The 14,060-nt window shown below is 64.9% G+C and overlaps 2 protein-coding genes across 3 annotated transcripts in view; both read left to right on the top strand.

Annotated features, from left to right (window-relative positions):
• Positions 1–1,775, top strand: part of LOC311163889 (sodium/potassium-transporting ATPase subunit alpha-2) — a gene marked incomplete at its 5' end in the record, with an annotated part of 29,127 nt that extends 27,352 nt beyond the window's left edge. For both annotated transcript variants that reach the window (XM_084223051.1, XM_084223050.1), the window contains 3 exons: positions 23–124; positions 824–915; positions 1,705–1,775. In XM_084223051.1, coding sequence (XP_084079177.1) covers positions 23–124; positions 824–915; positions 1,705–1,733 — 223 coding nt within the window. In that variant the 3' untranslated portion in view covers positions 1,734–1,775. The remainder of the gene's footprint in view (positions 1–22; positions 125–823; positions 916–1,704) is intronic.
• Positions 1,776–5,303: 3,528 nt separating this feature from the next.
• Positions 5,304–13,659, top strand: PEA15 (proliferation and apoptosis adaptor protein 15). Its single transcript, XM_084223280.1, has 4 exons — positions 5,304–5,380; positions 10,148–10,321; positions 11,372–11,527; positions 12,753–13,659. The coding sequence occupies exons 2-4, from the start codon at positions 10,150–10,152 to the stop codon at positions 12,815–12,817; spliced, it is 393 nt and encodes a 130-aa protein (XP_084079406.1). The 5' UTR covers positions 5,304–5,380; positions 10,148–10,149; the 3' UTR covers positions 12,818–13,659.
• Positions 13,660–14,060: the final 401 nt, after the last annotated feature.

Genomic DNA, 14,060 nt, shown 5'->3' with positions numbered 1-14,060 from the left:
CCAAATCCCCCCGATTTTTTAGGAACAAGATCCTGATTTTCGGGCTGCTGGAGGAGACGGCGCTGGCGGCGTTCCTGTCCTACTGCCCGGGCATGGGGGTGGCGCTGAGGATGTACCCCCTCAAGTGAGGACACCCCAAAAACCCCCACCCCAAAAAAAAACCCCCAATTCCCCTCCAAATCCACCCCCCAAAAATCCTAAAACTGCTCCGAATCCGCCCCAAAAAAACCTAAATCTCTAAAAATCCCCAATTCCCCCACAAATCCACTCCAAACCCCATCCCTCTTCTAAATCCCCCCAAAAAATCCCAAATCCCCCCAAAATCCCCAATTCCCCTACAAAACCTCCCCAAAAATCCTAAAACTGCTCTGAATCTGCCCCAAAAACCCAAATCCCAAAAAAATCCCACAAAACTCCCACAAATCCACCCCAAACCCCATCCCTCTTCCTAATCCTTCCTCAAAAAAATCCTAAAACTTCTTCAAATCCCCCAAAATCCAAAATCCCCCAAAATCCCCAATTCTACTTGAAATCCCGTCCAAAAAAAATCCCAAACCTCTCCAACACCCCCGAAAAAAAATCCAAATCCCCCCCAAAAAAATCCCCAAAATTCCCCTCCAAAAAAATCCCCGACGAACCAAAAAAATGGGAGGGAAAATGAAAATACTGGGGGTGGAATATCCAAAAATGGGAATTAAAAAATTTAAAAATTGAAAAAATTGGGGGAGGTAAAAACGGAGCTTCAAACCCAACAGGGATTTGGGGTCCCCCAAATTTTGGGGCGCCAATTTTGGGGTTTTTTGGGTTTTTTTTTTGTGGCCAGGGTGACCTGGTGGTTCTGCGCCTTCCCCTACTCGCTGCTGATCTTCGCCTACGACGAGGTCAGGAAGCTGATCCTGAGGAGGTACCCCGGAGGTGAGACCCCAAAAACGGGGGGAACCCCAAAATATTGGGGGGACCCCAAAAAAATGGGGGGGAACTCAAAAAAATGGGAGGGAAATGGGGGAAATTTAAAAAAAATGGGAATAAAATGGGTTAAAATCCAAAATATGGGGGGGACCCCAAAAAAATTGGGAGGAACCCCAAAAAAATGGGGGGAACCCAAAAAATGGGAGGGAAATGGGGGAAATTTTAAAAAAATGGGAATAAAATGGGAGAAATGGGAATAAAATGGGTTAAAATCCAAAATATGGGGGGGAAACCCCAAAAAATGGGGGGAACCCAAAAAAGGGGGGAGGACACCCTAAAAAATGGGAGGGAAATGGGGAAATTATAAAAAAAATGGGGAAAATGGGAATAAAATAGGGGAAAATGAGAATAAAATGGGTTAAAAGTCCAAAAATTGGGGGGAACCCCAAAAAATGGGGGGAACTCAAAAAAATGGGAGCGAAATGGGGGAAATTTAAAAAAAATGGGGAAAATGGGAATAAAATTGGGGAAAATGGGAATAAAATGGGTTAAAAGTCAAAATATGGGGGGGACCCCAAAAAAATGGGGAAAACCATAAAAAATGGGGGAGAACCCAAAAAAATGGGAGGGAAATTAAAAAAAAAGGGGGGAATTGGAATAAAATGGGAGAAAACCCCAAAAATGGGGGGCACCCCAAAAAATCAAACCCCGAGGGTTTGGGGGGTCCCCGGGATTTGGGGTTTGGGATTTGGGGTTTGGGGTCCCCCTGACGCCCCCTCCCCTTTTTTTTTGCAGGCTGGGTGGAGAAGGAAACTTATTACTGATCCCCTCCCCCGAGCCCCTCCCCCACCCCAAAACTAACCCGGAGGGGGGATCGGGACCCCCTGAATTGGGGGGGGGGCACCCGGACCCCCCCCCTTTCCCCCCCCCCGCAGAGCAATAAACCAGTTTAAAACCCCCCCCCGTGTACTGGGATGGACTGGGAGGGGAGGGGGAGACCCCCAGACCCCTCAGATTGCCCCAAATTCCCCAAAATTCCCACAAATTTTCCCAAATTTCCCCCAAATTCCCCCCAATGTCCCCTTGACGCCCCCTCTCCAAACTGGGGGTCCCGGGGGGGGCAGGGAAACAGGCAGGGGGCGGTTGCCATGGGAACGGGATGCTGAGGGGAGGGGTTGCTACGGGAGGCGGTTGCCATGGGGACGGAGCTTCCATGGGGATGTGGTTGCTATGGAGATGTGGTTGCCATGGGGACGCGGTTGCCAGGGGAGAAGGTCACTGCGCGGTGGTGGTTGCCATGGGGATGGAGTTTCCATGGAGACGTGGTTGCCATGGGGACAGGTTGCCAGGGGAGGAGGGTCACGATGGGTGGCGGTTGCTATGGGGGACATGGTTACCATGGGGACGTGGTTGCCATGGGGACATGGTTACGTGGGGATGGGGTTGCTATGGGGACAGGTTGCCATGGGGACAGGTTGCCATGGGGACAGGTTGCCACGGGCAATGGTTGTCATGTGGATGTGGCTCGCATAGGGATGGTTGCCACGGGCAATGGTTGCCATGGGGATGCTGTTGCCATGGGGATGTGGTTGCCATGGGCATGGTTGCCATGGGGATGTGGTTGGCATAGGGATGGTTGCCATGGGGATGTGGTTGCCATGGGAACGGCCGATTCTCACCCCTCCCCATCTCCCCCCCCCCTTTTTCCCGCGGCGGTCCCGGGGGTGCCCCCCGCCGGTTTGGGGGGGGCTCCCCTGCCCCGGGGGGGGGTCGGGTGTCCCGGGGGGGTCCCGGGGGGGGTGGGGGGGCGCTGCCGAGCCCCCCCCGCACCGGGCAGGGTTAAAGCCCCGGGGTGCTGCCGGGAGATTCCCGCGTTTAATCCCCCCGGATCATCCCCCCCCCCCCCCCCGCCGCGGCCTCAATCCCGAGGGACACCGGGGACCCCCCGCCCCTCCCCCCCCCGAGCGGCGACACCGGGGGGGACCCGGGGGGCTCATCCCCGTCACCCCCCTCCCCATTCCCGCCTGTTCTGCCCCCCGTCACCCCCACCCCCAAATTTGAGCCCCCCCCAACAGCAGCACGCGGGGGGAGGGGGGGGGCAGCGCCTCATTGTGGGGAGGGGAGGGGGGGAAAATTTGGGGGTGCCCCAGAACCCCCCCCCGAACCCCCCCGGAACCCCCCTAGGGCCCCTCTGCGGGAACTCCAAGCTCAGAGCTGGGGCAGTGCGGGGGGGTCCCGCCACACCCCCCCCCCCCGTGACCCCCAAACCTCGGGGACACTCGGGGGACACTCAGGGGACACACGGGGGGCCCTCACCTCACCGTGATCCCCCCAGGAGGACGCTCTGGACGGGGCCCTCTGTCCCCTCTGTCCCCTCTGTCCCCTCTCCCAGGGTCCCTGACCCCTCTGTCCCCTCTGTCCCCTCTCCCAGGGTCCCTGTCCCCTCTGTCCCCTCTGTCCCCTCTGTCCCCTCCCCCAGCTCGTCCCCTCCTGTCCCCTTCGACATCGACCTGTCCCGGCCACAGCTGGGCGTGGTCAATGGCACTGAGCACGTGAGTGTCACCCCTGTGTCACCTCAGTGTCACCCCACGGTCAATGGCACTGACCATGTGAGTGTCACCCCTGTGTCACCTCAGTGTCACCTCCATGGTCAATGGCACTGACCATGTGAGTGTCACCCCTGTGTCATCTCAGTGTCACCCCATGGTCAATGGCACTGAGCCCGTGAGTGTCACCACCTGTGTCACCTCAGTGTCACCCCATGGTCAATGGCACTGGCCACATGAGTGCCACCCATCCACAGTGCCCCCTACAGCCAACGTCACCCCAGTGTCACCCCAGGGTCACCCCAGTGTCACTCCAGTGTCACCCCAGTGTCACCCCACACCCGGTGTCCCCCCTCTGTCCCCCCCGTGTCCCCAGGCCAGCAGCATGGCTGGACATGGAGGATGAGGAGGGTGAGGAGAAGGAGGGTGAGGAGGAGGAGGAGGGGGAGGAGGATGAGGAGGATGAGGGTGAGGAGGAGCTGCCGGGGCCTGAGGAGGTCCTGGAGGGGATCACTGGGGATGGTGAGGATGAAGATGATGAAGACGATGACGGTGACGATGATGATGAAGATGATGGCAATGACAGTGATGGCAATGAAAATGATGATGATGATGATGATGATGATGAAAATGATGACAACAGTGATGATGACATTGACAATCATGATGATGATGATGAAAACAGTGATGATGATGAGGAGGATGATGATGATGACGACAATGATGATGAGGATGATGATGATGATGATGATGATGATGATGACCAGGCCAGGTCCCAGAGGACCAGGAGGTGTCCCCAGGGGAAGGGGGGGGGGAGGTCTCAGTGTGAGACCCCAGAGAGCCCCGGTGGGATCCCAGGGACAGATCCCAGTATGGGATCCCTGTGAGAGATCCCAGTTTGGAATCCCAGTATGGGATCCCTGTGAGAGATCCCAGTTTGGAATCCCAGTATGGAATCCCAGTACGGGATCCCTGTGAGAGATCCCAGTTTGGAATCCCAGTTTGGAATCCCAGTATGGGATCCCTGTGAGAGATCCCAGTTTGGAATCCCAGTTTGGAATCCCAGTAAGGGATCCCTGTGAGAGATCCCAGTTTGGAATCCCAGTATGGGATCCCTGTGAGAGATCCCAGTTTGGAATCCCAGTACGGGATCCCATTCCCAGATCCCAGTATGGGATCCCATCACCAGATCCCAGTAACAGATCCCAGTATGGGATCCCAGCTGCAGACCCCAAAATCAGATCCCAGCATGGGATCCCATTAACAGATCCCAGCTTGGAATCCCCGTATGGGTTCCCAGTATGGGATCCCAGCTGCAGATCCCAATACCAGATCCCAGCGCCAGATCCCAGTTTGGAATCCCAGTATGGGTTCCTATTCCCAGATCCCAGTATGGGATCCATTAGTAGATTCCAGTGCCAGATCCCAGTATGAGACTCCCATTCCAGATCCCAGTTTGGAATCCCATTCCCAGCTCCCAGTATGGGATCCCAGCTGCCAATCCCATTACCAGTCCCCAGTTCCAGATCCCAGTATGGGATCCCAGTACCAGACCCCATTACCAGGCCCCAATTCCGGATCCCAGAGTGGATCCCTGTCCCCGATCCCCTCCCGGGGCCGTGTGTGACAATGTCCCCTCCTTGTCCCTTCCTTGTCCCCTCCTTGTCCCCCCCTTGTCCCCCCCTTGTCCCCCCCTGCCCCCAGCCCGGCCGGTGACACCGCGGGGACCCCAAATCTCTCCCGCGGGGGACCCTGGGCAGGGGGGGAGGGCGGGGCGGCTCCTCCCGGCTGACCCCGCCCCTCCAAGCCCCTCCCCCTGCGACCCCGCCCCGTTAAGCCCCGCCCACCCCCGCTCAGAGCGGCGGCACCGAGAGCCCGAGCGGCGGCACCGGCACCGGCACCGGCACCGGCAGCGCCCGCGGCCGGTAAGTGCGGGTGGGTGGGGGAGCCCCCGGACCCACCGAGCGACCCCCGGCCCCGCCGGCGGCCCCGCCGCCCGCACCGGCGCCGGATGGACCCCGCGGCCGCCGCCTCCATCCGCTCCCGGGGCCGCTCCCGGGGCCGCTCCCGGGGCCGCTCCCGGTGCGCTCCAGCGGCCCCGGACGGCGGTGACGGCCCCCCCGCCCTGTGTGACCCCCCCCGCCCGCCGGAGCATCCCCCCCGCTCCGGTGAAGCCCCCCCGGCGGGCAGGAAGGGGTTAACGGCGCCGGGGGTCCCGGACAGGCTCCCCCGGTGCTCCCCGTCCTCCCCGGTGCCCCCATCCCCCTCCTTTCACTTCCCGTTTCGCTGCCGGGGGGGCTCGAACCCGTGACACGCTGTGGGCGGGGGGGACACTCGGTGGCTCCCGGTGCCCACGCGGGACGCGGGACCCGCCACCCCCGTGTCCGTGTCCGTGTCTGTGTCCCCGTCCCGGTCCCGGTCCCGGTCCCGGTCCCGGTCCCCATCCCGGTCCCGTCCCGCCCGTCCCGCTCCCCACGCGGGACACGGGGTCCTCCCCCCCCCGCGGGTCCCACCCGAGCCCCCCGTGGGTGTCCCCGCGCTGTCCCCGCGCGCTCCCGTCCCGTCCCCGCGGTGCCGCCCGGCGCTCCCAGGACCGCCCGGTACCGGCGCTGCCGCCGCATCCCCCGGGACCGGCGAGACCCCCCCCGGGCCCCCCCAAAACGGGTTTGGGGACACCTCGGGGGGGTCCCGCGCGTGGGGAAGGGGCGCTGAGGCGGTCACGCGCCGCCGGCGGGTCCCGAACTGGTCCCAAACTGGTCCCGAACTGGTCCCGAACTGGGCCGCGGGAGGCGCCGCTTCCGCATCCCCGCGCCGGGACCGGGCGGGGGCCCCCGAGAGGGACCGGGGGGACCGGGACGGGGCGGGGGGGGTCCCGGGATCCATCGCCCCCCACCCCACCCGTGCCCCGTCCCACGGAGCGGCCCCGCGTGGGGAAACTGAGGCACGATGGGGTGTGCAGGGGGAAGGATCGCGCCCAGCTGCGCCCCAGATGTGCCCCAGATGTGCCCGGGGATGCTGCGGCCGCCGGGCAGGGCGGGACCCCCGCGACACGCGTGGGACCCCCGCGACACGGCGGGGCAGGAGGGCGGCGGTGGCCGTGGGGCAGGGCGGGGCCGCGGGGGGGGCACGGAGGGACCGGAGCCGTGTCCGTGTGTCCGAGCCGTGTCCGTGGGGCCGAGCCGTGTCCGTGGGGCCGAGCCGTGTCCGTGGGGCCGGACAGCGGGGCCGGGGCCGTGTCCGTGGGGCCGGGGCCGTGCCTCGCATTCCGGGGGGGCCCGGGGGGGCCGGAGGCGGCGGCGCCGCTCCCCGAGCCACAAAGGGCCCCTTGTCCCCACGCTGCGTGGGGGGGGCTCGTGGGGGACCCTCCCCCCGCGTCCCGCTCTCCCCACCCACCCCAAAAACACGCGGAGGGGGGGTGGGCACGGCGGGGGGGGGGGGGGGGCAGCGATGGCATCGGCGCCCCCCGGACCCCCCCACGGGGGACACGAAGGCCGGGGGGCTCCGTCCCACCCGTGTCGCGCCCCCCCCGCCGTGTCGCGGCCCCCCCAGGCCGGGATGAACCCCCCCGAACCCCCCCGAGCCCCCCGCCCGCCCCACTGAATGGGCCCCCGCGGGGCCACGCCCCTCGTGAATATTCATGAGGCGCTTTGCATGAGAAACGTGAATGGGGCGCGAGGGGGGGGTCGCGCGGTGGGGCGGGGGGGGGTCGTGGGTATTTCCCCTCCCCCCCCATCCCGATCCTTTTCCTGGCGGGTCCCGGGGCCGGGCCTGGGAACGGGGGAGGGGCGGGAGCGGCGGGGGGGTCCCGGTCCCCGCCCCCCCCCGGCGGAAGGCCCCGTGTCCGGCCGGGGCTGAGTCATGGGCGGCCTTAAAGGGGCCGCGCGCTGGACACGGGGGGGGAGGGGCTGGGGGGGGAGGGGGGCCGGCTTCGTGCGTGGGGGGAGGGGCTGGGGGGGGGTTTGTTATTGGAGAGGAGCGTGGGGGGGACGCGTCTGTGCGTGGGGGGGGGCGTGGGGGGAGCGTCTGTTGCCGGCGGGGGGAGGGGCGGGGGGCGTGGGCAGGTGTCGGTGCGGGGGGGGTCTCACGTGTGTGTGGGGGGGGGGTTGTTTACCGAGCGCAGTCACGAGTGGGGGGGTCCGGGGTGGGGGTGGGGGGTTGGGGGGGGGGTTGTTTACGGGGAGTCACGGGAGGGGGGGGAGGGGGTGACAGCGACGTGGCCGTGTCCCTGTGCGTATCCCCCCCTCCCCCCCCGCGTGTCCGAGCCCCCCAATCCCCCCCCCCCAAAATGGGTGCGGGGGGGGGAAGGGGCAGGCGGGTGATGCGTTGCCGTGGCAACCGCATCCCTGCGTGGGTGGCGGCGTCGCCATGGCAACGGGGACCGGCGGGAGAGGGGGGACAGTGACCCCCCCCCCTCAGACACGGCTGAGACCCCCCCCAACACACACAGCGAGGGGGGGCGGGGGCGGCGGGAATTTGGGGGGGGCAAGGGGGGGTGACAGTGCCCGGGGGGGGGGTGACAGTGTCCGGGGGGGTGACAGTGTCCGGGGAGGGTGGCAGTGTCGGGGGGTGACAGTGTCCAGGGGGAGGTGACAATGTCGGGGGGTGACAGTGCCCGGGGGGTGACAGTGTCCGGGGTAGGTGACAGTGTCCAGGGGGGGTGACAGTGTCCAGGGGGGGGGGTGACAGTGTCCGGGGTAGGTGACAGTACCCAGGGGGGTGGCAGTGTCCGGGGGGGTGGCAGTGTCCGTGGGGGGTGACAGTGTCCGTGGGGGGTGACAGTGTCCGGGGGGGTGGCAGTGCCCAGGGGGGTGACAGTGTCCGGGGAGGGTGACAGTGTCCAGGGGGGGGTGACAGTGTCCGGGGGGGTGGCAGTGTCCAGGGGGGTGACAGTGTCCAGGGGGGTGACAGTGTCCGGGGAGGGTGGCAGTGTCCGGGGGGGTGACAGTGTCCAGGGGGTGGCAGTGTCCAGGGGGGGGTGACAGTGTCCGGGGTAGGTGACAGTGTCCGGGGGGTGACAGTGTCGGGGGGTGACAGTGTCCGGGGGGGTGACAGTGTCCGAGGTAGGTGACAGTGTCCGGGGTAGGTGACAGTGCCCAGGGGGGTGACAGTGTCCGGGGTAGGTGACAGTGTCCGGGGTAGGTGACAGTGCCCAGGGGGGTGACAGTGTCCGGGGTAGGTGACAGTGTCCGGGGGGGTCTGTGCCAGCCCCACCCCCGGGGGGACGCGGAGCCGCCGCCGCCGGTCCCTGCTCGGTCCCTGCTCGGTCCCTGTCACATCCCGTGAGCGTCACATGAGTCACGGCCGGGGGCTGGGCTGGCACCGGGGCTGAGCGGTGACAGCGGGGACAGGGCTGGGGACACCAGTGACACCGGGGGGGTTGAGGCTGGGGACACCAGTGACACTGGGGGCTGAGGCTGGGGACACCAGTGACACCGGAGGGGCTGAGGCTGGGGACACTGGTGACACCAAGGACTGAGGTTGGGGACACTCGTGACTTGAGCAGCTGAGCTTGGGGACACTTGTGGCACCAATGGATGAGTCTGGGGACATTTGTGACACCAGGGACTGAGGCTGGGGCTGGCACTGGAGACTGAGCCTGGGGACACTGGTGACACCTGTGGCTGAGGCTGGGGACATCTGTGACACAGGTGGCAGAGGCCAGGGCTGGACCTGGCACCGGTGGCTGAGGCTGGGGACACAGGTGACACCAGGGACTGAGGCTGGGGACACTCGTGACAAGCGTGACTGAGAGCAGGAGCACTCGTGTCACCCACGGCTCCGTCCCCATGTCACTCGTGTCACACATGGCCGTGTCCCCCAGCCACGGCCGTGTCCCCTGTCCCCATGTTAATGTCCCTGATGTCCCACATGTCCTCTGTCCCCAGCTGTGGCCATGTCCCTCATGTCACCCCTGTCCCCAGCCACATCCCAGTCCCCTGTCCCCCACATCCCTCATGTCCTCCGTGTCACCCTTGTCCCCGGCCACAGCCATGTCCTCCAAGTCCCATGTCCCCCCTGACGCCAGCCATGGCCAAGTCCTGTGTCCCTCATGTCCCCAAGTGTCCCCCATAGACCACATTCCATGTCCCCCGTGTCTGTGATGTCCCCTGTGTCCCTGATGTCCCTTTTGTCCCCAGCCATGGCCGAGTACCGCAGTCTGCTGGAGGAGCTGGCCCAGAACAGCCATGTCCCCATGTCCCTGTGTCCCCAGCCATATCCCCATGTCCCTGATGTCCCCAGCCATGTCCCCAGTGTCCCTGCTGTCCCCTGTGTCCCCAGCCATGGCCGAGTACCGCAGTCTGCTGGAGGAGCTGGCCCAGAACAGCCATGTCCCCATGTCCCCAATGTCCCCAATGTCCCCAATGTCCCTGTGTCCCCAGCCATGGCCGAGTACCGCAGTCTGCTGGAGGAGCTGGCCCAGAACAGCCATGTCCCCATGTCCCCATGTCCCCAATGTCCCCAATGTCCCTGTGTCCCCAGCCATGGCCGAGTACTGCAGTCTGCTGGAGGAGCTGGCCCAGAACAGCCATGTCCCCATGTCCCTGATGTCCCCATGTCCCCAATGTCCCTGTGTCCCCAGCCATGGCCGAGTACCGCAGTCTGCTGGAGGAGCTGGCCCAGAACAGCCATGTCCCCATGTCCCTGTGTCCCCAGCCATGTCCCCAATGTCCCCAATGTCCCTGTGTCCCCAGCCATGGCCGAGTACCGCAGTCTGCTGGAGGAGCTGGCCCAGAACATCACAGCCGAGGACCTGGAGCAGCTCAAGTCCGCGTGTCGCGAGGACATCCCCAGCGGGGAGGGGGACGCCATCGCCACCGGCCACCACTGGTTCGCCTTCCTGGAGCGTCACAGCAAGCTGGACCGAGGTGTGACACCCGTGCCACCGGCACTGTCCCCTCCCCGTGCCCGGGGCTGCTCCAGCTCTGGGCTGGTCCCCACCCCGGTCCCCTGAGCCCTGGCCCTGTCCCTCCCTGTCCCCATCCCTGTCCCCCTCCCATCCTTGTCCTTTCCCCATCCTTGTCACCTCCTTGTCCCCATCCTGTCCCTCCCCTGTCCTTGTCCCCATCCCTGTTCCTATCCTGTAACTCCCCTGTCCCACCCTTGTCCCCATCTCTGTCCCCATCCCGTGCCCTCCCTGTCCCCATCCCCGTCCTCATCCCCTTCCTGTCCCCATCCTGTCCCTCCCCTGTCCCTGTTCCCATGCCTGTCCCCATCTCTGTCCCCATCCCTGTCCCCGTCCCTATCCCCATCCTGTCCCTCCCCTGTTCCATCCTTGTCCCCATCTCTGTCCCCATCCCTGTTACCTCCCCTGTCCCCATCCCTGTCCCTGTCCCCATCCTGTCCCTCCCCTGTCCCTGTCCCCATCCCTGTCCTCTGTCCCCTCCCCATCCCTGTCCCTGTCCCTGTCCCCATCCTGTCCCCATCCCTGTCACCTCCCCTGTCCCTATCCCTGTCGCCATCCTGTCCCTCCCCTGTCCCCATCCTTGTCCCTATCCTGTCTCTCCCCTGTCCCCTGTCCCCATCCCTATCCCCGTCCCTCCCCTGTCCCCATCTCTGTCCCCTGTCCCCAGTCCTGTCCCCATCCTGTCCCTCCCCTGTCCCCTGTCCCCATCCCTGTCCCCGTCCCTCCCCTGTCCCCATCCCTGTCCCCTGTCCCCAATCCTGTCCCCATCCCTGTCCCCTCCCTGTCCCCATCCCCGTCCCTGTCCCAATCCTGTCCCTCCTCTGTCCCCATCCCTGTCACCTCCTTGTCCCCATCCTGTCCCTCCCCTGTCCCCTCGCTGTCCCCACCCCGCCCCCTCCGGGCCCCCGCGGCCGCAGCGCGGGTGGCCCGAGCCCAGCACGTGTCCCGTGTGTGTCCCGTGTGTGTCCCGTGTGTGTCCCCGCGCTGTCCCCGCGCTGTCCCCGTGTCACAGACAACCTGTCCTACATCGAGCACATCTTCGAGATCTCGCGCCGGCCGGACCTGCTGACCAAGGTGGTGCAGTACCGCACGCAGGTGCTCAAGATCTCCGAGGAGGACGAGGTGGACACCAAACTGACCCGCATCCCCAGCGCCAAGAAGTACAAGGGTGAGAGGGGACCGGGGACAGCGGGACACGGGGACACAGGGACAGTGGGGACACGGGGACAGCGGGGATAGCGGGGACAGCGGGGACAGGGACTGGGACAGCGGGGACAGCGGGCATAGCGGGGATAGCGACAGCGGGGACAGCGGGGACAGCGGGGATAGCGGGGACAGCGGGGACAGCAGGGACAGGGACAGCGGGGACAGCGGGGATGGGGACAGCGGGGACAGCGGGGACAGCGGGGACACGGGGACAGCGGGGACAGGGACAGGGACAGCGGGGACAGCGGGGACAGCGGGGACAGGGACAGGTGGGGACAGGGACAGCCGGGACAGGGACAGGTGGGGACAGGGACAGGGACAGCGGGGACAGGGACAGGGACAGGCGGGGACAGGGACAGCGGGGACAGTGGGGACAGGCGGGGACAGGGACAGGGACAGCGGGGAAGTGGCGACAGGGACAGGGACGGATGGGAACAGGGACAGGGGTGGATGGGGACAGCGGGGACAGGGACAGCGGGGACAGGGACAGCGGGGACACGGACAGGGACAGGGGGGACAGGGACAGGCGAGGACAGGGACAGGGACAGGGGGGACAGGGACAGGCGAGGACAGGGACAGGGACAGCAGGGAAGTGGCGACAGGGACAGGGACGGATGGGGACAGGGACTGGGATGGATGGGGACAGCGGGGACAGGGACAGCGGGGACAGGGGGGACAGGGACAGGCGAGGACAGGGACAGGGACAGCAGGGAAGTGGCGACAGGGACAGGGACGGATGGGGACAGGGACAGCGGGGACAGCAAGGACAGGGACAGGGACGGATGGGGACAGCGGGGACAGGGACAGGCGGCGACAGGGACAGGTGGGGACAGGGACAGCGGGGACAGGGACAGGGACAGGTAGGGACAGGGACAGGGGACGGCCGGGGATGGGGACACCCAGGGACAGCGGGGGACAGGCGGGGATGGGGACACCCAGGCACCCCCAGGGACCGGATCTGTCACTGTCCCCAAGCAGGGACAACGACCCCTCCCCAATTACCCCCAGGGTTGGGACAGGGACCCCGCGAAGAGGAGTTGGGGACCCCCCACCCCATTGTCCCAAAGCTGTGACAGGGACCCCAAGGGGGGGACAGGACCCCCCCGGGCAGTGTTGGGGACCCTCTATGTGGGTGGGGGGGGGTGACACCCCCAGCCCCCCCTGACCCCCCGTGTCCCCCCCCCCAGACATCATCCGGCAGCCCTCGGAGGAGGAGATCATCAAGCTGGCCCCCCCCCCGAAAAAGGCCTGAGCAGCTCCAGGAGCCCCCCCCGCCCCCCCAGAGACCCCTCCCCACTTTTCACCCCTGGGGGGGGAGGGGCTTGGGAGGGGGAGGGGCTTAAACCCCCCGAAATGGGGGAGGGGGGGGCAATTCCCATGGGGACCCCCCCCCCAGTGTGGGTAAGTTGAGGGGGGGGGCATGAAAAATGGGACCACCCCCCCCCACCCCAATTTGGGGGGGTTAAAATTATTGGGGACCCCCCCCACCCTAAATTTTGGGGTCCCTCATTTGAGGGGGGGTCTGTGACAGGGACTGAGACCCCCCCACCCCAATTTTGGGGGGGTCACAGACATTGGGACCCCCCACCCCAATTTTGGGGGGGTCACCAGCACCGGGACCCCCCCAAATTTTTTTTGGGGGGGGGGGGCACAGGAGGGCAGGGGGAGGTCGGGAGGGCGCCGAGGTCGAGGCTGATTTTGGGGGGGGGGTCTCAACCCCCCCCCAGGAGGGGCAGGAGGGGACAAGGAGGTGACAAAAGGGAGGGGGGACAGCGAGTGGTGACCCCCCCAAAATTGAGGAAAAAAACCCCAAAATTCCCATTTTTGGGGGGAATGAAATGGTGACCCCCCCCCAAATAAAATCTATTTTTTGGGGGGGAGGCTGAAAGTGGTGACCCCCCCAAAATTGAGGGAAACCCCCCCAAAATTCTCTTTTTTTTGGGTGATGGGCAGCAAGAAATGACCCCTAAAATTGGGGAAAAACCCCCAAAATCCCAATTTTTTTAAGGGGGGGCACTCTGGCCGCCCACCCCCCCATAAATATTTTTTGGGGGGCTCCTCCCAGTACCAAACTGGGCGGGAGGAGCCCCCAAACTGGGCAGGGGGGAGGAGGGGTGGGGATTTTTGGGGTTCAGGTTTAGTTACTAACCCAGGGGGGTGGGTGGGGCCCAGCAGAGTTAATTAAATGTTAATTAATTAATATATTTTATTTAATAAAAGCTAAAACCCGCAGCAGCCACCGGCTCGTGTGTCCCCAACCCCCCCTCCCCAAATTTATCCCTGTCCCCTCCCCCCCACCCTTATTTATTGTCCCCAACCCCAGCAATGTCCCCAAATCTCTGTGAAAAACGCTGGATTTGGTGAAAATTGACGTTTTTGAACCTCCCCAACGTCGGGATGGGATTGGGGGGGGGACCCAGGGGTGTCCCCAACCCCCCCCGGGGGGGTCTCCGGGTGTCCCCCCCTCCCCAAATTCCCTCCCCTCCCCTCCCCCC

Source organism: Fringilla coelebs (genome assembly GCF_963513975.1).
Source record: "Fringilla coelebs genome assembly, chromosome: 29".
NCBI lineage: Eukaryota > Metazoa > Chordata > Aves > Passeriformes > Fringillidae > Fringilla > Fringilla coelebs.
Note: the sequence above shows the minus strand (reverse complement) of the source record. Positions and strands in the feature narration are given on the sequence as shown.